Below are 24,771 nucleotides of genomic sequence, written 5' to 3'. Positions count from 1 at the left end.
TTGGTTTGGTAACATTTATTTCAACATCATCATATATCGCCTCTTTCAACGGATTCCTTTGTGCCTAAAATCTACAATTTTATTGAAAGTAGTAAAATGTTGACGAAAAAGCTTTCGGTTTCCTTTCGCAAATGCGAAGTTTGTTTGTTAAACTACGTATAGAAATATCTTCGTATTCATGAATGTTAAAATTTTTAAAAAGACAAAATAAGCGCACCGTTGCGCTTTCACAACAACATGTGATCTAATATTCAAAAATGTTCGAGGCATTAACTGCTTGCGCTTCTGCGTAATATTTATCATCGCTGGTTAGATCTATCTATCTTCTGCATCACGTATTTTTAGCGCCAGCGTTTCGGGCGGGTGAGATTCATGCAATATCAATTAATTCGTTTGAATTTAAGGCCTTTTGCTTTGATCTTGCTGTCGCATTCAAGCAGAAAAATGCTTAAACTTGTTTGTGCATGTATGTTTCTGTTTTCTTGTTTGTGTAGATTAACATCAATAGTTTTCTTTCTAATTAGGAAAGTTCATGAAAAGGTAGATTGTGAAGCTGCATTATTGTGCCGTAAAGGCAGCAAGTATCTTAAAAGCTAGATTTTTTTTTTCTAAAAGTAATATCATCGCTGGAGATTCAGAATTCGATTATCCATTTGAATCTTGGTTTCGGTTTACATGGGACGTGGTGGGATTGAGTTACTTGCCAAGATTAATTTTACCGAGAAGGTTTGTAGCCGTAGATGTGGCCGATTCCTGGGCCTTTGCGGCTGCGTCGTTGACGTTCTGAAATCATTTGTGACACAATTAGATTAATTGAAAACTCGTGATTCTGTATTGTACTGTCATTGCGTCTTTCAATTCAGTGTAACAGTTATTGTGCCCTTTTTATACACCTTTTACCTTATTTTTTAAATTGTAGCGTCTGAAAATCAATAATATGGAACAATAACTCACCTGCACTAAATCTCCACGCTTCTCGTCAGCATACTTATTAGCATCTTGAAGCTTCTTATCCACTTCGTTACTCACAGTTTTCATACCTGAAGTGAAATTTTAGAATCTAACGTCAGCAATTCCACTGAATTAACTTCATAAAATCTATCCTTACCTTCGTCAATTTTCTCTTCGGCGACCTTCATCTGGTCTTCGATGGCCTTCTCGACGACCTGGGCGCTCTGTTGGACGGCATTCTCCGCGGCCTGTTTGGCGTGGTCCATCAAGTTGCCAGCAGCCTGGGCGCCGCCTTCGGCAACGGCCGTTGCCTGCTGCTTGGTGGCCTCTGCTTCACTCTTAGCTGAGCTTGCTAAGTTTTCTGCGTCCTGCTTGGTCTGGTTGAAGGCATCTTGGGTCTTCTTGGCCTGATCTTCGGCGATGCTCTGTGCGGCTTGCACTTTCTCATTGGCCAAGTCCTGGGCTTCCTTCTTCTTCTTATCGAAGAGACCTTCGGCCTTGCTGCCGAGGTTCTTCAGAGATGCTGCGGGAATAAAAGGGGGAGTGGAGTTTAGGAATGATTGCCAATACTAAAGGTGATGATTGTTTATAAGAAAACAGCAATTGTTTTGTTACAAAGAAATCAATTGACGTTTTTCACAAGTTGTTATGATGAAGGACCGCACTCAGGAAATTCTAGCCAAACCCGCAAGTTGCTCAATGTTGATGTCTGTGCTTTCGATGCACGCTCGGGATTGGTTGGTTGGTTTAACCTATTTTAACAATTATCGATGATAAATATTGAAAATAAATATTTTAGAAGGCTATATACTTGGCTATATAGAAGTGTTGATTCTTCTTTGATCGAATGGTCTAACGGCTGTTATTTTCGTGACGCTCGCAAGCATTAGCATTAGCGTTGAGCATTTCGCACAAATTCGTAGGTGAGAGTAGCATCACTTTCATCCGTTACCACAGATATTGATTTGGGACTAATCACTATCTCTTAGATGGAAGCAATGTACTCTCCCAAAATCGAGATCTGTCCTGGCCACGTCCTTGCGAGTGCTGAGGAAGGGGGAGGATGGTTAATTGGACACCTACTTAAGAAAGATGCAGAGAACTCTACGCACTCTAATAGGTGCCACGGGAGGTTTTTTGGGATTGAGTGGGAGGTTATAACAGTAAGTAGGAATCGTTTTGGTAGAACGTGAAACACAGAAGGAACTAAGATAGAAATACAAAGTAGGAAAGGGACGAGCCTGCAATTGAGCCCACGACCTCCTGATTATAAGGCAAAAGTGGTAGCCACTAGACCACCGAGCTCGTCTTGTCCGGTTTTTTACTTCGAGAAATGCTTCCGAATAAATCTAACCAGCATCCCACCCCTATAAGATCATCATTTGAAAATTATACTGAGTTAAATTATTCTCCCAGGAAGTACTGCAGTGCTTGCAATGCTTGGCCGAATAAACAATTTTTTTGCATATGATTTGATCAATCAACCTTCTAAGCATTATAATTTCCAGTAAAGTAAAGGTTTCAAAAACCATTGATTTGAAATAAATGGCCATGCTGCCCCATTCTACTTTACAAATACATATTTTTGCCTCAGCAATATGGTCGTCCAAGTATTCTGTACTTGATACGACTAGACAAGACCAGTCTTGTCTTGTCTTGTCGTGCAAGCAAAGACATTCCACTAAGCAAGTTCTAAAAACGATTTTATATTTCATATATTGATCCTTTGTTCACTGATTCCGCAGAAATAATCAAAGCATTAAAAGTTCTCCTCGGTCATCGTACGAAACGTTCATATTCGTGACCTGGTGCAAAACTGACATCATCGTTCGTCTTGCAAATCACCTGCTATGAATCATCGCTGACCGACAGACCCCCCATCATTTGCAGTCGCACGTGCATCATTTAGTAGGTCGCAAAGCTATGATGACTGTTTATCTGCAGAGTAGCTACACCTGGACAAGCGCATAACGGATTTGGTTGTATCTAGAATAGCGTTACCACTTTCGGAAACATCAGCTCAGATGTCGTTGCGATATTGTACACCAAGAAGCGTGTTCTACTCCCTTGCCTTGGTACTGTTGGTAACCAGTGTGAAATTTGCATTAAAAATAGTGCGCCATTCACTGCATGTGCCCTCCGCTACTTAAACACCGGAGGAATGTGTTTACTAACAATGATCGACAATGAGGAGTGAGAATGATGATTCCATCGTCATTTCCACTGACTGACTGCCTGACAGAGATTTCCCTTCTCACATTGCTTTAGGTACCGGTTTTCGTTAGCGTTGGCGAGGTTGGCGAGCCTACGTGGTCCGCTCGCTCTCATCGTTTTGCGCGAAAAAAGCCCATGCGGTTCAACAGTCGTTAGATGCTCGTGTTCTCGTGCCAGCTTATGCACTGCACAGTAGACTAACCCAACGTAATGTGATTATGATGATTTTATACTACCGTATATATTATTTAGCATGGCACCTACGTATTCCACTACTATGCAATAAAAGATGATTTGATCAAGGACTTTGTTGTTTGCAATAAGTTTTTTTTATAAAGGGATAAAAATCAATAAGTGCAGGTGCACCCGTACACAGAAATCATAAATTCCGTAGTTTGTTTAATGAAATGTGGTTAGTGAACAGAAATTTGCTAACAAAATTATTATGCTCTTTTAGTGGAATGTCTTACCCTGTCATAAGACGAGTTTAGTACTATTCCATTTAATTCCAACACGTTGTATGTAATGTGATATAATGCATTTAGTGGTACCTATACTGACGCGATTCGCATAAGAGTGCCATGTCGATTTTTGACGATTTTGATTTTCTTGCAGAAATAATCTTAAAATGATCTCATCTTTAAGAAAAACTGATCAAATAATAGGCTTTGTTCTAGAAATTTAAAAATCTTGTGTTGTCCCATCTTGCTATTTATTCGCACAACAGTCACATTCCTGATTTTGATATACTTTTGCACAAAAAATAAGTATAATATGATCCATATAATAGTTCCATAGCAAAGTATGCAGATAACGAGTATTCTGCCAAAATTTTATCAATTTACAGTAGACGTTCGATAACTGCAAGTAATTTAACTGCAATGCTTTTTAACTGCAATTCGATAGTTGCAACAGTTTTGCAGTTATCGGACCGCTAAACTTCAAACTGATGTCAAACTCAATGACAGCTGCATTGCGCTGCACATTTAGATGCACTTTTATTGCATCTGACGTCGATTGACAACTGTTTGACGTCTAGAATGCGTTGCAGTTATCGAACGGCATTCGTTAACTGAAAAGTAAACATTTTGCAGTTATCGAATGGCTACTGTATTAGAATTTTTTTGTATGTAAAACGAGTTTGAAAAAATTAACGGCTACTACTCAGGTTGACGAAAGATGACATAACACGCTTATGCAAATAGGGAAGTATAGGTAAATAAGGTAGTTAAATAAAATTAGATTAGGTACCTAGCGTAATATAATTATAAATAATTAAATAGTGTAAGCTGCGATTGTTTCCTTCAAATCGAGTCAAGTACGAGACACTTAAGACGGCCTTACAGTATAGGTCAATATCTGTAAAGATTACAACGTAGTGGAATTAATTGGAATAGTACTAAACTCGACCTATGACAGGAGAAATTTGCTAATCAGATTTTTTCTCCTGTTCAGATTACGAGCTGCATCCGTGCCATATGTCACGATGTTTGATGTCGAAGTTTATGTGTATTTTTATTTTATTTTGCTAAGTATGTGTATGACTATTCGCATCAAGATGCTCCGTATCGTAATATAGATAGTAGGCTACTAGAATGCCCTACGAGACTCGACAAGGAGAGGAAAATATTCATATTCCAGAATATTCGCAATTGCAAAGTAAGCAATGGATGGAGCATGAGATTTGTTTTCCATCCGCAATGTGCATATTCCGAAAGCTCTAGTATTTTAAAATGTCATACAAATAGGGTACTGGCATCGTATTTACGCTCTATCGAGAATGGGAAGATTTGTAAAAGAAACCTTGTAACATGTGAAAAAAAAACTATGTTCTAAATTTTCATCAAAAATGTCCCAAAAACCCCAATTTATTGCACGATCATTATCAAATTCAATAGTGATCAACTTGGTTTTACCCTCGAATGCAGCTTATTGCGAGAAAATCGGTAAGGGTTACTATATGAAAAGTTGGCTCATATTATTATATATATAGCTTTTATGTACACACAAAAATGGAGTGAAATCATAGCCTTTCGGTACAACTTTGTTGTTCGTTATTAGTTTAAACAATCTAGTTGCTATCAATAAAGTAGTTGTTAGCGATGGACCTATGCTTAGCAACTGGTTAGCGAGTTACTATGATTCCATCACTCCTCCTCATCGCTTACAAGTCGAATTCCAATCTTCGTACGTAATGTTTCTAATCTTACTCTATTCAATGGCTTCGTGAGTATGTCCGCTAGCATTGTTTCTGTTGGACAGTAACTTACTTCTATTTCATTGCGTTCAGCTAGATGCTTGAAATGGAATTTTGTGTCTATATGCTTCGATCGTTTCTCCCCATGAGCTTTGCTGAGCTGAGCTTGATTGACTGCTCGTAGTTGCTACTCCATTATGACCAGATCAGCTGTTCTTGCACAGGGAACCAACAGATGTTTGCTTGGGACTAGCATACATCTTCAATGTACAAGTACATGGTGATCTCATTCGTTAGGTCATACTGGCGCCTGCCACGTCAGAATGCAAGTCAATTTAGGGAAGGGGGAGGAAATGATGCCCACTCGCCCACTGCAAGCCGAATATACCTCTGCACTTGCCACGAGTTCATGCGGAATTTGTTGGAATTACTGGGTTAGGTTGGAGAGGCAGAGGTCCGTCTTGGTTAACGAGCTGCCAATGTGATAGATAGGAGAAGGTAACTGATGGAATTTCTAATTAGATGTAGGAAACGAGCTCTATAGTTCATTTCCAATTCTAGCAGATTACTGTTAGAATACTCAAGTTGAAGGTATAGGAATAGTAATGGAAACGGTATGGAAGCCCATTTCCAGTTCTAGCGATTGCTAGAACATGAGAAATAAAGAGAAAGATACAAAGTAGGAGAATGGAACGGACCTGGGATTGAACCCACGACCTCCTGCATATGAGGCAGAAGCAGTAGCCATATGACTACCAAGCCCGCTTGCTTCGATCGTTTCTCCCCATGGTTGATTAACATTTTTATACAGCTTTGATTATCCTCGTAGATTAGGAAGATCCCTCGTATAGGAAACTTCACGATTTCACCGAAATCCTTCAATAACAATAATTGACGCACTGATTGCGATGTCGGGTCTTGTGTTTACGGCTAGATACAGCAAACCACCAACGAGGCTTTGGAATTAATGCTTATTTGGTAGCCTCTCTGACTCCTTTTGTTGTATATATCCGGGGTCCATTGGTATTTTTGATTCTTTTGCATCTGCTAAACCAAATGTACTCACTAACTTCTCTATATAGCTTTTCTGGCATACAGTCTGCGATATTCGAATACCCAAGAAGTGCTTTGCATCTCCAAGTTCCGTCAGTTGAAATTCTGCTCCAAATTTCCGAATGACATCATGATAAAATTCATCGCCCGTTGTTACCAGCAGCATATCGTCTACATAAACAAGGAGATACATCAATTGATTATTCTGTCTTCGTACATATAGACAAGGATCTGACTGCTTCAAACCATACAAACTTTTTCTGAGTCGGCATACTTGACCATCTTTTCCGTGAAATGCTGGTGGTAACTTCTTAAAAATCACTCCGTGAGTTCTCCACTAAGGTAGGCAGTTTTCACGTCAATATGCCGAACTTTCATTTTCTTTTTAGCGGTAATTATCAACAGCATTCGGAACGTTGCTTGCTTTGCTACAGGCGCGAAAACTTCATCATAATCCAGTCCATAAAGTTGTGTGAAGCCCTGTGCTGCCAGTCGCGCTTTATATCTTATAATATTTCCAAACTCATCTTCTTTCTTTTTATAAATCCAACGTGATCCAATTGCTTTCTTTCCTGGAGGCAAGGTTGTTAATTCCCAAACACTATTTTGCTCCAGTGACTGGAGTTCGTCTTGCATTGCAGCCATCTAGAACATCTTATCTGAACAACCAATAGCTTCACAGTACGATCGCGGCTCACTGGTAGAACGAGTCGATCGTCTTGGTACTTCTGAGAAATGCTCCTCCTGTACATCAACCTCCTGGTTCTCACTTCCCTCTTCTATCAATTCGTCATGCTGATCACTGGCATCTTCAAATACGCTACTATCGTTGAATTCATTATATTCATTTTCTTCATTATTTGACAAACGTCATCTTTTTCTACTGTAGGTGATAGCGGTAGCTCTACAGTATCATTTGCCTGGATTTCTTTAGCTGGATACTCTCCCGTGACTGGTCTCGAAGGCAAAAATTTCGCATTTCTGCTAAATACAATTTTGTTCGTTGTTGTATCGACGAAACGCCAAGCCTTATGTTGATGTGAATATCCAACAAAAATCATCTTGATAGATTTGGGTTCCAATTTTCTTCGTTTCGGATGCGGTATAAAAACGTATGCTTGCGAACCAAAAATTCTCACTCGCTCCAAATCTGGTTTGATATCATATCAAACTTATATATGGTGTCTTCTCCACAGGCTTCGTAGGTAGTATGTTCTGTAGGTAATTGGCAGTATTTATAGCTTCACCCCAATATTTATAATCCAATCCACTATCTAAAATCATGCAACGGGCCATTTCCACCAGAGACCGATTTTTCCTCTCAGCAACACCATTTTGTTGTGGCGTATAGGCCACAGTGAACTGCTGCAGTATCCCTTCGCTACGGAGGAACTTTTTAACGTCATTACCACGATATTCACCGCCTTGATCTGACCTCAATATTTTTGGCGGTCTGCCAAACTGAGTTTTCATCTGCTGCACGAAATCCTTCAATGCTTCAAACGTTTCTGACTTCTCGCGTAGAAGGTACACGGTTGAATAGCGACTGCAGTCATCGATGAACGTGTGGAAATATCGACGTCCACCTGGAGTTACCGTATTCATTGGTCCGCATAGATCACTATGAATCAAATCCAAAATTGTTTTAGAACGTCTTCTTGAAACTTTCGGAAACGATAAACGTGACATTTTGCCTTGCAGACAGGTTTCGCATTCCATCTTCATACCACAATCTTTAATACCAACACTATTTGCTAATTTACGACGCTTCAATTCTTGAATAGCATGAATATATCTGTGTCCTAACTCGTGGATGCAGTTTTTCAGTACACATTCTTCTATTACAGTGCACGCTCTTTCCACTAAACGTAGATGGTACGTAGATGGTAGTCCGTTTCTTCGAGATGCAACAGCTGCAATACGCCGTCCGCCCATTATTGTACAGCCATTCTCGTCAAATGTTATCCCACCACCATTTTGGACCAAACAGCCAACGGATATCAAGTTCATGTCAAGATCTGGAACAAACAGCACTTCGCTCAAAATGATTTCTTTTTCCTCGGCGTTGCTTCCATAACAGCTTTGGGCAGCAGGGACTATGTCCAAGGGCTTGACGATCCCTCCCCAGGCCATCTGTGAGTTGTGGGACTTGCCTAGGTTGTGGTGGGGTTTGACAGTGGGCCCTGTTAAACCTCTATAAAAAGCTACATATATCCGCAAGTAAGCCCCACCAAACCGACCGTGTGCCGCTCAAAGCGCACAATCCCAAGTCCTGGTGTTAGGTGGGACGCTAAACAGCCCTGACACGACGGCCCTCCGACGAGACAGGAGGTTTACGCAGGCCCAATAAGCCGCCTGGAAAACCAATCATTACAAACAATATAAGAGATAATGCGACTCGATATAATCGGCAAAGACCTAGGCGACGAATACAGGATCACGATTGGAAGCTTGGAACATGGAACAGCAAGTCGCTAGGTTTTGCAGGTTGCGACAGGATGATCTACGATGAATTACATTCCCGCAACTTCGACGTCGTGGCGCTGCAGGAGATTTGCTGGACAGGACAGAAAGGATGGAAAAGCGGGCATCGAGCGGCTACCTTCTACCAAAGCTGTGGTACCACCAACGAGCTGGGAACCGGCTTCATAGTGCTGGGTAAGATGCGCCATCGTGTGATTGGGTGGCAGCCCACACGAAGGGAGATCCGACGACGAGAAAGGAGCGTTCTACGCACAGCTGGAGCAGACATATGATGAATGCCCACTGCGGGACGTCAAAATCGTCATCGGTGATATGAACGCACAGGTAGGAATGGAGGAAGTGTATAGACCGGTCATCGGACCGGATAGTCTGCACACCGAATCGAATAACAACGGCCAACGATGCATAAACTTTGCAGCCTCCCGCGGAATGGTAGTCCTAAGCACCTTCTGTGTCGAAGCTTATCATACTTACTTGATACTTGATGGGCTACAGCTCTTCGATGAACCTACGCCGAATGGAGTATCCTTCTCCACTGGACTCGATCCTGGGCCAATCGCTTCCAGTCGCCCTGAACATTGAGCGCCCTCAGGTCCTCTTCAACTGCAAAAAGCCATCGTGTACGCGGCCTTCCACGAAGCCTGCGGCCTCTTCCGGGTTCTCTACTAAACATTATCTTCGCTTGACGTTCTTCCGGCATACGAACAACGTGACCAGCCCACCGTAGTCTGCCGTGTTGTATAAGCTTAACAATATCCAGCCCTTTATATACCTGGTACAATTCGTGATTCATGCGACGCCGCCAGATAATGGTTCTCTTGTTTACCGCCGAGTATTGTCCGCAGCACCTTACGCTCAAACACTCCGAAAGCTCTCCGATCCGCCTCCTTTAACGTCCATGTTTCATGGCCGTATAAAGCCACCGGAAGATACAGAGTAGTATACAGCGTGAGTTTTGTTTTCGTTTGCAGACTACGGGACTTAAGCTGGTTACGAAGTCCGTAATAAGCCCTATTTGCAGCTGCAATACGCCTTTTCACCTCGCGGGTAACATCATTATCGCACTTCACTAATGTTCCAAGATACACAAATTCTTCCACCACTTCAAATTTTTCACCATCCAGCACCATTTCACTACCACCACCACTAATGAACCCACGTTGATTGCCGGCGATCATATACTTCGTTTTGCTGGTATTGATCGTGAGTCCAATCCTCGCTGTCTCCCTCTTAAAAGGCACAAAAGCCTCTTCCACGGCACGGCGATCAATTCCGATAATATCGATATCGTCCGCAAAACCCAGGAGCATATGCGATCTTGTGATAATGGTACCGCTTCTTTGCACGCCAGCTCTCCTAATCGCTCCCTCGAGCGCTATATTGAACAGTAGATTCGAGAGTGCATCACCCTGCTTTAATCCATCTAAGGTAACGAATGACGTCGATATTTCATCCGCAACCCTTACACTTGATTTCGATCCGTCCAACGTTATACGAATCAGCCGTATCAGTTTCGCCGGAAAACCATGTTCAAGCATAATCTGCCATAATTCATTCCGTTTCACTGAATCGTACGCCGCCTTGAAATCAATAAACAGATGATGTGTCTGCAAGCTGTACTCCCGGAATTTATCAAGGATTTGTCTCAGGGTGAACATTTGATCCTCACGAAAACCTGCTTGGTATTCGCCGACGAAGGACTCTTCAAGCGGTCTCAATCTGTTGAACAGAATACGGGACATAATTTTGTACGCCGAATTAAGGAGGGTTATTCCTCGGTAGTTGGCGCACTCAAGTCTGTGCCCTTTCTTAAAGAGAGGGCAAATGAGGCCGTCCAACCAGCTAGCAGGCATTTCCTCGTCTACCCATATTTTCGACATAATATGGTGCAGAACTTCATAAAGCTGCTCACTGCCATGTTTGAGAAGTTCAGCCGGGAGCTGGTCCTTCCCCGCAGCCTTATTGTTTTTCAGCTCTTTAACAGCTTTTTTAATCTCATCTAGTGTAGGTTACTCCATAGCTTGTCCATCGTCGCCAATATTTATTCTGTTCACCGATGCACCGTCACTTCCACTATTCAACAAAGTCTCGAAGTGTTGCTTCCACCTGGCAGCCACTTCGGTTTTATCTGTCAGCAAATTCCCTTGTTGGTCGTTGCACATGACGGGAGATGGCGCTGTCTTTCTCCGCACGCCATTGACAGACTCATAAAACCTCCGCATATCGTTCTGCTCCATTTTTTTCTGCGCCTCACTAATAACTTGTTCTTCGTACTCTTTTTTCTTCCTGCGGTGGGTTCGTTTTTTGGCTGCTCTTGCTTCCTTGTACCGATCTCTTTTCAATCGGGTAGCCGACACCAACATTCGGCTTCTGGCAACGTTCTTCTCGTCTGTCACTCTCTGACACTCCACATCGAACCAACCCGTCCTGGGTCGCCTCTGTGCAGTGCCTACCACTTCTCGTGCTGTTGTGCTCACCGCTCCATGGATCGACTCCCATAATATCGTTGATGTTGTCGCTAACGTTGATTGCACTTATCCGTTCGTCGAGCTTCTGGCGGTACTCAGCCGATACTCCTTCCGCCGCCAATCGCTGGATATTGTAACGCATCGTTCGATGTGATCTTTCGTTCGATACAGTTGACAACCATGATCGAATTTGACTGACAACGAGGTAGTGATCAGAATTAATATTCGGACCTCTTTATGTCCGCAGATCAATAACATCCGAGAAATGGCGCCCATCCACCAGAACATGGTCTATCTGGTTGCAAGTTTCACAATTTGGGTGTCTCCAAGTGTGCTTCCGGATGTTCTTTCGTGCAAAGTAGGTGCTACTGATGGCCATCCCTCTGGCAGCAGCGAAGTTTACTAGCCGTAGGCCGTTGTCATTGGTAGCGGAGTGAAGGCTCTCCCTACCGATTATGGGTTAAAAATCATGTTCTGACCGCAGGACAACAAAACCGGATTATTTGAGGGCATGTCAAGATTTTGTGCGCTTATATTATTAAAATGGATGAAATGTTGACCCTTGTTATACTCTTTTACAGAAACTAGATCTTTAACTGAGTTTATTAATATGGATATCACAGATCGGATGACAAACATCTGAGATATGGATGTTTCCATGAGCGAGGTGCGTTGCATGTAAATATTCGCTCAGGAATGTAGAAATTGTACAAAAATGTATGTGGGGAGTGTAAATGACCAGATTCCCCTTCTCTTCACCCCCTGATTGATGATCCCACTGTCAACCGAACTGATTATGGTAGTCTCCATTTCTCAGTCAGAACATTGCTCACTTTACCCCCAGGCGACATGACCAATTTACCCCATAGCTACATGTTTTTCAAATAACACCTAAACTAAGAAAAACAATTCAAAAACTATCTTCCATCAACCAGTTCCGCTTCATAACAAGCAAAATTAACGATGTGAACGATATTTTGGTTTAGAACTACTAACTCAGAGCTTTCATGTACTAAATTAAATGCAACAGTGCCGAAATTACATCAAACTAGCATTTTGCAAAAGCATAAAATGCTTAATTTCTGGTGTAGCAAGGAAAATAATACGAGAAATCCATGAACAGAGGATAAACAAGCCGTTACCCACTTTACACCGCCTGTTCACTTTACCCCCGCTACCCCTAATAGTAAAAATTACCAAAAATGTAACAAAATATCTTCTAGTTTTACCAAAAACGTTGCTATTCATAATCATTATATCACATCTGGTTATAATCTTGTTATGACAATCATGGAATTTTCTTTCCTTCATCCGGGACAGAGAATTTATAACAAAATTATTGCAGATATTGTTATTTGTAACACATGTTAATATGAATGTGATGTAATTTTGTTATCAATAACTAGTCGGGGTTCATCGACTTTTGCGCCCCTTATTCAGTTTCGGTTTTTTCAACAGTGACTTTATTTTGTAATCTTTATCAACGTATTTTTTTCAAGTTCATTAGTACACAGTGAGGTGAGAGACTATTGATTATGACCGTTCATCGATTCTGAAGTAACACATTCTTGTTCCACCTTTCAGAAAAAGGTCATGAGCTAAAAAACTAGCTTATTCAGCCTAAACTGTTTGTTGGGCTGCCATTAAGTTTTTAAATTTGAGTTTTTTCTTTTCAACGAATCGGAATGAGACAAAATGAAAATACAATAATCGTATTAAAGGGTTGAATTGGAGTGTATTTCGATTAGAGTCTGAGTTTCCAGCGAATTTACCTGGGAGTTTCAATGCAAAAAGGTTGGGAACCGCTACAGAGTATCAATACCTCAAAAGTTTTCCAATGAAACGCACCGAATCACTGCTCATTGCTAATGAATTACAAAGAAAGTTTCCAATGAAAATCAAAACGTTAAAAAAGCTAAAAAATCAAGCGAATTTTCCTGGAAATTTCAAAAAATTTCCAAAGAAAATACAGAAAAAAATCCCCATGAACATTTAAGAAATTCATTAGAGTTTTTTCGTGGAGATTCGAAAGTATTTTTAATACATATTTCGAAAAATTCTCATGATAAATCAATAGAGCTTTCTTTAAAAAATCAGTGTGATTTTTCGTGAAAATTCAGACAAATTTTGCAGTTGAAATTCAGGGAAATATCTCGAGGAAATTTGAGAGAATTAACGGCGGAAGCTCAGGATAATTTTTCGTTAAAATTAAAAATAAAATGAAATTAAAATTTGAGAAAATTCCCCGTGAAAAAGTGCAGGAGAATCTCATGTGGACCTTTGGGAGAAATTCGTTGATGATTTTTCAAAAGAATTTCTTGTGTAAAAGCAGAAAAAAAAATCCAGGTTAATTCAGAAGATTTATTTGTGAAAATTCATTGGAATTTTTCTTGAAAATGTTGAACAATTTCTCCCAGAATCCCCTATTTATTCTCTTCTGGACTAGTCTAAACAGTATTTATTTATATACTACTTGTGTCTGTGCCACCCAATCTGATCTTCCCGATTTCCCTCCTATCCAGCCCGAATGCTATTTTAGATCACATCGCTATCGGTTGCCTGTGCTCCTACTTACATTGCGCACAAAGTAGGTATAGCACACACCCGCATATACGTGGAAAATGCGGTTTGAGATCTGGTTCTGAGATTGTAAAATTAGATCTCCTAGATCGATTAGCGACTTCTACTTATATGTTGGCATGCTTGCTGGCAAACATCATCAGCCGTGTTCAGGCATAGGGTAACGTTACGAATAGTGGAGTTGTTAGTAAATTCTCAGAAGAGTATAATAGTTTTTCGAGTGAATTTTAAAATGTAATACCAGTAATACAGTGAAAATAATATTTACGAGAAATCGATTGCTCCATTATTGGCCCTATAGTTACGGGTACCCTATATGGAATGCTCGCCATTCCCGTGCGAATGTACGTGATCATTTGCTCAACACTGTCAAGAAGACGTTGGAATTTTGATTACCACTTGCCAGTGGATTGCAATAAAAGCTTCACTTCCAGCAGAATGCGTTTAACTCTTTTTTTTCGTTGGAAACATTCGAGGGTAAGACGTATCAGATTAGATCCTTACGTAGCAAGATTGGCGCCTGAAATAATCATTGAAAAATTTTGTATTAAAATCAAGTTGAATGATCACACACCGACTGCATACGCAAACACGCTCAGCGCGGAACAAAAATTCCACTTTGTGCGCCGATGAGAGCTATAATATAATACAACGGAATAGTATTCGCTCTACGGCGAGGTATGATTGGTTTTGGCGTTGGTCGGTTTGGATGGCCTTGATGATTTCTGTCCACGTCGGATCATGACATCACCCGTATTGGAGTTGATAATGATGAACGAAGCAGCGGTAATCGACTAAGAATTAGCTTCTATGATATTCGTCTGTTGTTTATTTTATATTCTTTTGAGTCGTTTCGTTGCCGAGCTGTTGTCGTCTTTTGAAGTGGGAATGAATCCCCCATACAGAGCTTGGATCGCACTTGTATCTAGGTTTAGCATTTCCTGTAGATATCACTTGCGGTGTAGCGGGATCAAACAGGAACCGCAAGTTTGAATATCGATTTACGACGACAGAAAGTCGCTCTTTCGGAAAGCTTAGGAGAAAATTTAAGAGTAGTTCTTGAAGATTCTTCATAAGTTTAAACATTTATTTTACACAGTCGATGAAAAAATAAATTTTACTTATTATTACAAAAAGTTTTGTTTCGTGATAACATACATATTTATTTACATTATTTCGTGATTAAAAAAAAAAGATTTTCAAACTCACACAAATATGTGACTCTTTACAAGGTCCATCTATTCGAAACATACTTTTGTCGAAATCTGTTAAACAGCAAAGCTCTAAATAATCGAATCAGAGGTGAGCCAACCAAGGGCTGAAAGCCCCTTAAATAAAGACAATAATAATAATAATGGATCTTTCTTCAGTTAGTATTTGGACCGGATGTTGTGTTGGTTCAGAATCCAGTTCTCTTTAAGATTTTAACAAAGATTTCGGGTAGATTCCGGTTGCTGAAATAACTACCAATGAGAGATCAACTATAATGGTTATGTTTTAGGTTATGGCTTTCAGCCTATTTAAGCTCAAAACGGGTTTTACGTTTTGCCTTTCTCGTATACGAAGTATATGGAAAGGCTATAGCATCACTCTGAAACCGATTTTTTGATAGAAGGCTTGGATACTCGCAGTGTTATATAGCAATCGACTCATCTCGACGAATTGAGGTGATGTCTGTCTATGTACTTGTATATATGTGTGCAAAAAACTCTCTAAATTTTAGGTACTTATCCATAACCGATTCGTCGCAAGTAGCGTTTGACATGTTGCGTACCAGAGTTATGGCCAAATCTTTGTATTTTTTCAAAGGCCCTTCTAAGAAAAAAAAATCAGAATTAAAAAAAAATGTGAATTGGCAATTATTTAAAAAAATTTGCTTTCAAGGGAAATAATGGAAACAATGGGATCTATCCCTTTAAAGTCTTATTTCGACCGTTCTTATGTGCTTTTATTACATCACAAATTGCACGAGAACGGCGCCATCACTCCTATAAGAATTATGTGGTTTTCTATCCTAACTTAAAAAAAAATATCTCTTAGAACGGTCATCTTGAAATCGGTTAAGGATATGTGCCATCAGAGGATGCTGATCACCGTATCAGTTTTGCTTTTATTATATTTTTTATTTTGTAAGCCTAAGTTTATTCTTCGATGAAAATAGCAATACTTCAAGAACTCTGGGTTTTTTCCATATTCAGGAATTCTGCAGAATTTCTTCTCCATGAGTTCTGAGGACTTACCCCTTTAGGATTATGGAGGAACTCTTATGTCTCGTTAATAAAGACACAAAAAAAATCTTCATCTTCTTATTGACATTACGTCCCCCACTGGGACAAGGCATTTATGCCCATGAAGGCGAGAACCGTGATATAAGGTCTCCAAAAAGTTGTCTGAAATTTTCGTTATTCCGTGAAATTTTCCCATTCAAATTAAGCTTATACATCAAGAAGTTTCCTACTAAACTTTGAGGACTTGTGGATGCTTCCAGAGACACTTTTGAGCACCTCAAAAGGACGCGTCTAAGCCTTTTCAAAGAAGGCTTCCGAGCCTCTTGAAAGGAGGCTTCAAAACCTCTTGAAAAGAGGCTTGCGAGCCTCTTGAATGACGGCTTGCGAGCCTCTTGAATGAAGGCTGGCGAGCCTCTTGAATGAAGGCTTGTGAGCCTCTCGAATGAAGGCTTGCGAGCCTCTTGAATGAAAGCTTCCGAACTTCTAAAAAGGAGGCTTCTGAGCCTCTTGAAAGGAGGCTTCCGAGCCTCTTTAAAGGAGGTTTCCGAGACTCTTGAAAGAATTCCTCCGAGCCCCTTGAAAGGAGGCCTTTGAGCCTCTAGAAAAAAAGTCCTCTGAGCATCTTGAAAGGAGGCTTCCGAACCTCTTGAAAGGAGACTTCAGAGCTTCTTGAAAGAAGCATCCAAGCCTCTTGAAAATAAGTATCCGTGCCTCTTGTAAGGAAACTTCCAAACCTTTTGAAAAAAGGCTTCCGAGCGTCTTGAAATAAGGCTTCCGAGCCTCTTGAAAAGAAGTTTCTGAGCCTCTTGATAGAAGACTTCCAAATCATTGAGGAGGAGGAGGCTTGAAAGGAGGCTTTCGACACGCGTAGAAGGCGGTTTCCAGCTTCTTGCAACGAAGCAACTGCGCTTTCTGAAAAAAGAAGGAAAAGCCTTCATGCCTCTCAAATAAAGATTTCCGAACTTTTGAATTTAAAACTTAAGTTCAGAGGCATATTCTTAATATATTATTCGACATTTTGTTTCGAACAGATAGATTGCATTTGATTTTTTTTTTCAGATCTTTCATCCAACAGCCCTTCATACAATATAACATATACATATACAATTATCAAAACATCATCGATAATTGACCTTCCCCGTCAAAAATTGTATCTCGTTTTATTGTCTCAGTCGATTCTTTGGCTTATTTAAGGTCAACTTTCCCAAAGAACCGATATTTTTGACGTAGGACTTACGTCTTTCTTTACTATACTGGGTGTCATTTAGATTTTTGGAAATCGAGAGCGTTACGCTGGAAGGGAAGATTTCAAACGATACTAGCGCCTTTATCTTTCGATGGATTTTTAATATTTATATATCAATCGACTCGGACACTATCCAGCAATTTGCCTATTCCATTGAAACTTAAGACTCTTAACGATAGACTATTGAAAATTTCAATTCTTGCCAAAGCCAGCAAAAATTTCATATGTAATCAATCCCGTGCATTCCTAACACGGACATCAGAATGCGGTATGTTACGGGCCTTCGGGTATAAAGGAAGATTTTCTTCGTGTATAAAAGAAGCAGTGTCTGATGTGTGCGAGTAATTACAATTTGTGACAGCAACGCGTACTGACGTGCTTTTTGCTCGCGCATTGTTCGTTTCGTTCGTTCGTTCGCTGTGTTTGTTTACGTACACAGCATGCAGTCGCCAGCAGTAGAACTGCCGGTGGGTCTGCAAATATGCATGAAAGAAGTGGGCGCATTTTTTTGTCATTCTGTGCTTGATGATGGTCGGATGCAGTGGTGTCGGTTGCGATGGATGCAATCAAAAAATCATTTCCAGAAGAATATTTAAATAAAAATAATCTTATTCTTTGTTTTTCATTTTCTGAGAAATTAAATTATTAAACGCAACGGAACGGAAGTTTGGAAACAAAACATTGAATATTTTTTCGTTTACGTATTAGCAGTACCTCCTCTATTTTAGTAGGGTTACTGCTCCTTTACTTGTTTCTTATTGTTGTGATTTTTTTCAGCAGTAAGCAAAAAGAAGCAACGAAATTTGTGCTGTAGGTATTTCTTTGTTTGGTAAACGTGTTCCCCTAAAAGAGCACATTTTGCCCAAGTCTGAAAATTTTATTAATAGAATTTTAAAACTTCAAATACTATCAGCATTAAGAAATCTATAAATGCCCTACATTTGCTTAAGTAAATAAGGGCTTAATAGTTAGAAACAAAGCAATTCTAATTATGTATTTATTTATTAGTTTTATTTCCAGAAGCTTTGAATAAACATATTGCTAATAATTCTACACAGCATGGAAGTTGTCGATTCCAATATCAATACCTATAATCAAACTCCATAGATCCAAAAGTTAGAAGTCAAATGTAAATACGTTGCGTTTATATGAGTCCTACGTCTACTCGCGGTTATGATAAAAACATTACCAATTGCTAGTTTTTAAAGCTTTTAACTATTTTAAAAATTGAAAACAAAAACCAAAAAAGTGCTGCACGTGTGACCGGTCTGAAAAATTCACCCGATGTTCATTCAAAGTCGGGCAAATGTTGGGCTAATTTTGAAAAACACAAAAAGCACTTTTTTGATTTTTTGTTCTTAATTTTAAAAATATTTAGAGGCGTCATTACGCATTTTTGTCCGAGGTATCCCCTGGAGTCAGCAAAAGTACCCCCAGAGGTACATGTACCCCAGGTTGAGAACCTTTGTAGATTATGTTTGTAAGCAATTCACGTTTTGATTTAAAATTATAGTGATGTGGCATCTATCCCTTACAATCAGTATAGATGCCTAAATAAATCAGGGTGATACGCCGCACCTACCTACTATTAGCAGTATTTAGCACTTCAATGGGATATTATTATTAAATGGGAAAATCATGTAAAATATGAAGACCAAGAAATTGTAAGGGATTGAGAGGAGAATCCTGCCTAATCCAGACGTTCTTGGCTAATTGTTTCTTTGTTAATAACATGATCCGAACTTAATTATATTTGCACAAGGAACAATTTTGACTCAATCTGAGGCCTTTCTTATCCTTATCATGCGTGAGCACTAACATAAAAATGAGAAACAAATCAATTGATGCACCATTTTTTTCTTGTTCGGTTGTGCATTGCAATGAAGAATATTAGGCCATCTTAAAATGTCAAACAAGGTAAATAAAAACGTCGTGGATATAGTAGTATATGTGCAACTTTTTACGGATTATGTAATTGATTGTGGGAGGAAAACAACAAAGTAAATGCCTATTAATGACTAATGTCCTGGACTGTGTATTGTAATACAGTAGAAATAAGAAATTGTTCACGAGAAGAAATTTGTTAGTTTTTGGATTTATATACAAATATAAATGATTATGCTTTTCTAAAAAAGTACGTTCAACGCCAAAAAATGCAATTAATTGGCCAAAAACAAATTATAATCTCATTTCTACATAATTTCCCCCGTGCAGAATCTCCCCCTGAGGTCTCATCCGGATTTGACTTTTTTATTTAAATAAAAATAGTACAGTCCGATTTTATTTGTTTTGCAAATAACTTCTACACAATGTAGTAAGATCCATAAATTATCAAAAACAATTTTTAAAAAGGAGTAGTATCTTACCTGGATTTAGCCAAAAGATTGGCTTTGCGTTCATTGATTTATTGATGTGTACCTTTCACACCGCTGCAATTCACCAAGTTTATGCGTAAAAAAATAAAATTTAAAAAACCACGTGGTGTGGGTGCTACGCCCCCTCCCCTTTCCTCATCTGGCTTATTTTCTACGCCGATTCAAATCTATAGAAGTCCAAAGAGTTTTCCGAATATTTCGAAGAATTACCCGATTGCAGGCCTGGTAGCACTTTTTAGTGACTTGGTCACTTTTTTCGGCCTAGTCACTAAAAAGTCTCTTTTTTCGACCTCAAGTCACTAAAGTCACTTTTTCTCGCAAAAAGTCACTATTTTCAACTATTTTGAAACTATTGACTAAGATTATTTTATAAAGCTTTGTTCAAGGCAGAAATGAAATTACGGATCTTGGAAAAATGATCGCTCTGAAACTTCGCCAGCCATTTAACTCGCTGCTCTTATTGGAATTTCACCAGTAGCTAATTGAAGGTGCTTTACGTCACAATTCATAAATTGGTATACAGTCATGCAATCAGGTGACCTGTCAATTTCAAGTTATTTTTTAAAACTCAATCTTTATACAGTAGGGGAAGGTGGGGAGACTTGACCCCTTGATAGACATGCTTCTCCCTTGTTTTACCAAGAACTAAAGTAGTATTGTTATACCGTATTTTTATAATAGATCCTCTAGACAAATTATCGTTATGTGGCAAGTTATTTTTTTGATTGACAACCTTATTTACTCTATTATTTACTGTGTTTTGTTCCTCCTAAAAATGTTTTTAGTGGCCACGCAAAATTTGAACAACTTCTCACAATAATAACCAAATGCATTTCAAAATGATTTCACAACACAAATCCTTAAACATGCTGATTGATCTTCATTGATAAAAATGTCAACATACCACCACAATTTCAGGATTTTTGGATTTTGAATTGTTGCCGCAATTTGAGGAGACTTGATCCCTCATTAGTCATCTATATAAAAATTTGTCTCAAAAATTCGAGCAAATATAATTTGTTCTCATTTTTTTTTGTAATTGGACAGATGTAATGAAGGGTTTGTTCTTAAAAAATATTTATTGAGTAGATATCATAGAAAGGAGATCAAGTCTCCCCAATTTTGAAGATTGCATGCGCTGACGAATTTCATAGCAAAAATCGTTCATGAATACGAAGCAAGTCGGAAAATTTGCGTATTTTGTAGGAAAAATTCAGAGAGCATGGTCCTCGTTACAAGCAAAAGGTCGAGCGTTCAATCCCAGGCTCGTTGTACATGAATCTTCATAACTCTTGTTTCGTTTTCTACCAAAACGATCCGTAGGGGAAGGTGGGTAGACTTGATCCCCGGGGAGACTTGATCACCCCCTGTTTTATCGAAGACTAAAGTAGTTTTGTTCTAGCGTATTTTTTAGTATTGATCCTCAAGACAAATGACCTTTATGTGGTGAGTTAATTTTTGGATTGACAACCTTATTTATTCTGCAGGGCGGTTTGTATGTTTTGACCTTCCTAAAGATTTTTTTATTGGCTAAGCAAAATTTGATCAACTTTTCATAACAATGACCAAATGCTTTCATTTTTTCACAGCACAAAGCCATAAATATGCTTAATGATCTGTACTGATGAAAATGTTAACATTCCATCAAGGTTTTAGGATATTTGGATTTGAAGTTATTGCCTCAATATGGGGACACTTGATCCCCCTTTAGTCACCCATACAAAAATTTGGCGAAAAAATTCAAAAAATATAAATCTATTCTCAGGCTTCTATTTTTTTGTAAATTTGACAGATTTGATGAAGGGTTGTCAGGAAAAAATATTTATTACGTAGATATCATAAAAAGGGGATCAAGTCTCCCCAAATTTTAAAATTGCACGTGCTGTCAAATTCAATAACAAAAATCGTTCACGTATACGCACAGCAATTCGAAAATTCCGCGTATTTTGAAGGAAAAATATCTAAAAAACCTGAGGACATCTTTCTAATTTTATAAAGCAAGTTCTTGGGGAGGGATCAATTTCCCCCGAATATTTTAAAAGTCGATTTTTGACAGCACTCCAAAAAATCGACTGTGTATCAATAACAACAATAATTTAAGGACTGTCATACATCAGCAAAGTTAAATACTATATTTCTTAGAGAGTCTGTGGGGAAATTGCGTATGTTTATTCATTTTTGGCTGTGATACATCGGAAATCAGAAAAGGGGATCAAGTCTACCCAGTCTCCCCTACTGTTCTTCCTGTCGAACTAAAAATTCCAAAAACTTCCGTGGCACCAGTGACAAATCGTAGAATTCTCTGCATCTTTCTAAAGTAGGTGTTTAGCTAATCCAATGATCGTAATTTTCACTCATTCTAAAGAGAAGAGAATGCTCATTCACGCAGATTTTAGCCGAGAAATCATTTTTGAGAAAAAAAAAAACAGGTGTTATGAGTGATAACCATATTTCGCTCACTTCCAGTGGCGTAAAAATTTGATTTGCTTGCAAGACTACTCATAGTTTTGAGTAGTCCTGCTTTTGACTGATATTGAGTAAAATTTCCGTGGGGTTAAAAGAGAGGGCAATACAATTTTACTTAGTCGTTTCTCTTCTGAGTTTGTTCTAAGAGATAAAAGTTGTGAGTGAAAGATGTTTCCCGCCACAAATTACGGAAAAATATTCTCCCTCGACCCAAAAACGCATGATTTCGTCTCATCGAACTTGCAACTGAAATTAGAAGTCACTATATAGTCACTTTTTTTGCAACTGAAAGTCACTATTTGGTCCCTTTTTTCGTCAACTTTGGTCACTAAAGTCACTATTTTGAGTGGCTTCGGTCGCTACCAGCCCTGCGATTGATAACTTCTACAACTTCTTGTTGATACTCCAAATAACTCTCCGTGCTCCGTGAAAGTTCCGATGCATTCCTTAAAAAATGTAAAATGTAAATGTGTTGAAATTTTGGGGTACTTTCCGTAAAGAATAAAAATGAATTCTCAGGGAAATCATCCATTGAATTCTAAAGATTTTCCTCCTAAATTCCCATAACTTAAAAATAATTTCCCGAGGTAGTTTTAGAATTTTCATTGAAGTTTCGAAGATTTTCCATTGATTGATTATTCCGAAATAAATTTCAATGGTAATCCAGAAAAATTTACCGAATTCCATGGAACGAATTCCTGGTGGAAGTTCCGAAAATATTCCCTTCCTGTGGAAATTCAGGATAGTTTTCCACAGACTTTCTCAGACATTTTATGCCGAAATTCCAAAGCGTTTCTCATTAAAAATTTTGAAAATTTTCCTCTACAAATTCCAAAGAATTTCCTGTAGAGATGTTAAAGAATTTTTGTACAATTTTCTAACAGTTCCTGTAGAAATACTATTTTTTTTTCCTTAAAATCTCCAGTGGAAATACCGAAAAGTTTTCCAAGATTGTTTATAAAGAGTAACACTCAACACATGATAATTTCCTGGAGAAATCCTAGATAGTCTAATCAAGATCCAGTCAAACGGCCGTTCTTGTTCTCATTTTTCTTTCGATTCACTATATACCTAATCCTAAAGTAAAAATGTGAATGTACAATTCCGTTGAGCATACTTACATTTTGCGCCTCCTTTATATTCCGGTAAGCATTTAAAAGGTAGATAAAGTAAGAAAATACACTCAGAAGACGATAATTGTCACACATTTAAATTGAGTAAATTATCATCACCAACGGCGCAGGAAAATGACAAATATTTGAACTACGAGGTCACCAAAGTGTACACCAGAAAACACGAAACAAATAAAACCGCCGCCTTGTTCTCAGACGATGGTACCTATCACGCAAGGCGTACGTGCGGAAGACTCGAGAGCTGTGGCGCGGCAACGCCTCACATCATCTATAGTAGCAGTCGGGCAGCTAGTTGAAGCGTGATGAATAACTTTACTCTATTTTTCTACTACTATCAATTTTATTGGACTTTTTAGCTCTGTGTTTTCGAGTGTTATTGGAAACGACCAGTAGCGAAAGAAATCACGGAAATCGAAATCAAAAGTGAAACTGAAAATCCACTTGATTCTAAATGCATGGTTTTGCGCGAGGCGAAAATGCTAAAAAATGACGCGTAATTTGAAGCTGGGTCGGAACGTGCGAAGAAAATCAATACAATGTAACTGGTTCGACTGAGTCGGTGAATATGTTTAGTAGGATGACGGCATTTTTAATTTTCTGGGAGTGACCAGGGCCGGGTGTAAGTACCTGTGAATCCGCTGAACATTTCGGTTGAATTCTGCTGCACTGGACGTTAGAGACAAACGATCGATCGAAGGAGGCGCCTACTGTCTAGCCACTGATGACCTAATCGGGTTCCTGTGCTCCTTTTTATCCTCTTCAAGGATCACCAGACAGACGTTAAGTTGCAGTGCAGTAACTGATTCAACCAGCACAAGACAGTTTCTCGACTGAAGAAAATGACCTCACACCATTCGTCGGAGGCGAAAAAATCCGTAGTTATTCCACCTTCAGGCACTGCGTCACTCTCGGAATATAAATGTATATTTTATACACGCTGGCTTGACTGCTTGGTACTATTCCGACGCACAAACCGATTCGAAACTAACTCCGATGGGGTCTCGCAAGACACTGCAATAGGTTCGCTGATGATGTTTTCTGGTTGCTGCTCCTCTCCGTTTGTGGAACAGCTGGTGCTCATCATCATCGTCGACATCGTCATTGCATCGGGTTCGAACTCACGACAGAAAAAAAACACACGTTGCCGAGAGAACATGTCGCTTTGAGAATACGCGCGGTGAAGCATTTTAGCCGGTTGCACCCAAATCTCTCACGTGGTCCGGTGCGAGTATTCTTATGCGAGAAATGCACCGTTTTCATTACGTTGAAAATGTGCTTTTTCGATGGTTTTGAACTCTGAATTAGAATGATCAGCTCGTGGACGACCGGAGTATCGACAATATTTTTGCATTCATCTCTCTGTTAAGTTTTGTGCC

The 24,771-nt window shown here is 39.2% G+C and overlaps 1 protein-coding gene across 1 annotated transcript; it reads right to left on the bottom strand.

The window, feature by feature from the left end:
• On the bottom strand, positions 1-24,413 carry LOC134227413 (uncharacterized). Its single transcript, XM_062708859.1, has 4 exons — positions 24,023-24,413; positions 1,109-1,474; positions 955-1,040; positions 1-783 (listed from the first exon to the last, which is right to left on the bottom strand). The coding sequence occupies exons 1-4, from the start codon at positions 24,039-24,041 to the stop codon at positions 697-699; spliced, it is 558 nt and encodes a 185-aa protein (XP_062564843.1). The 5' UTR covers positions 24,042-24,413; the 3' UTR covers positions 1-696.
• Positions 24,414-24,771: the final 358 nt, after the last annotated feature.

The sequence above is a fragment of the Armigeres subalbatus genome, chromosome 3, assembly GCF_024139115.2.
Source record: "Armigeres subalbatus isolate Guangzhou_Male chromosome 3, GZ_Asu_2, whole genome shotgun sequence".
Lineage (NCBI taxonomy): Eukaryota > Metazoa > Arthropoda > Insecta > Diptera > Culicidae > Armigeres > Armigeres subalbatus.
Note: the sequence above shows the minus strand (reverse complement) of the source record. Positions and strands in the feature narration are given on the sequence as shown.

Bases quoted from the DNA above. Each gene is read 5' to 3' on its own strand.
- LOC134227413 (XM_062708859.1), bottom strand. The intron at 1,041-1,108 runs GTAAGGATAGAT...ATTTCACTTCAG, and splicing joins CGAAGAGAAAATTGACGAAG to GTATGAAAACTGTGAGTAAC. The intron at 784-954 runs GTGAGTTATTGT...AAATGATTTCAG, and splicing joins AGCGTGGAGATTTAGTGCAG to AACGTCAACGACGCAGCCGC.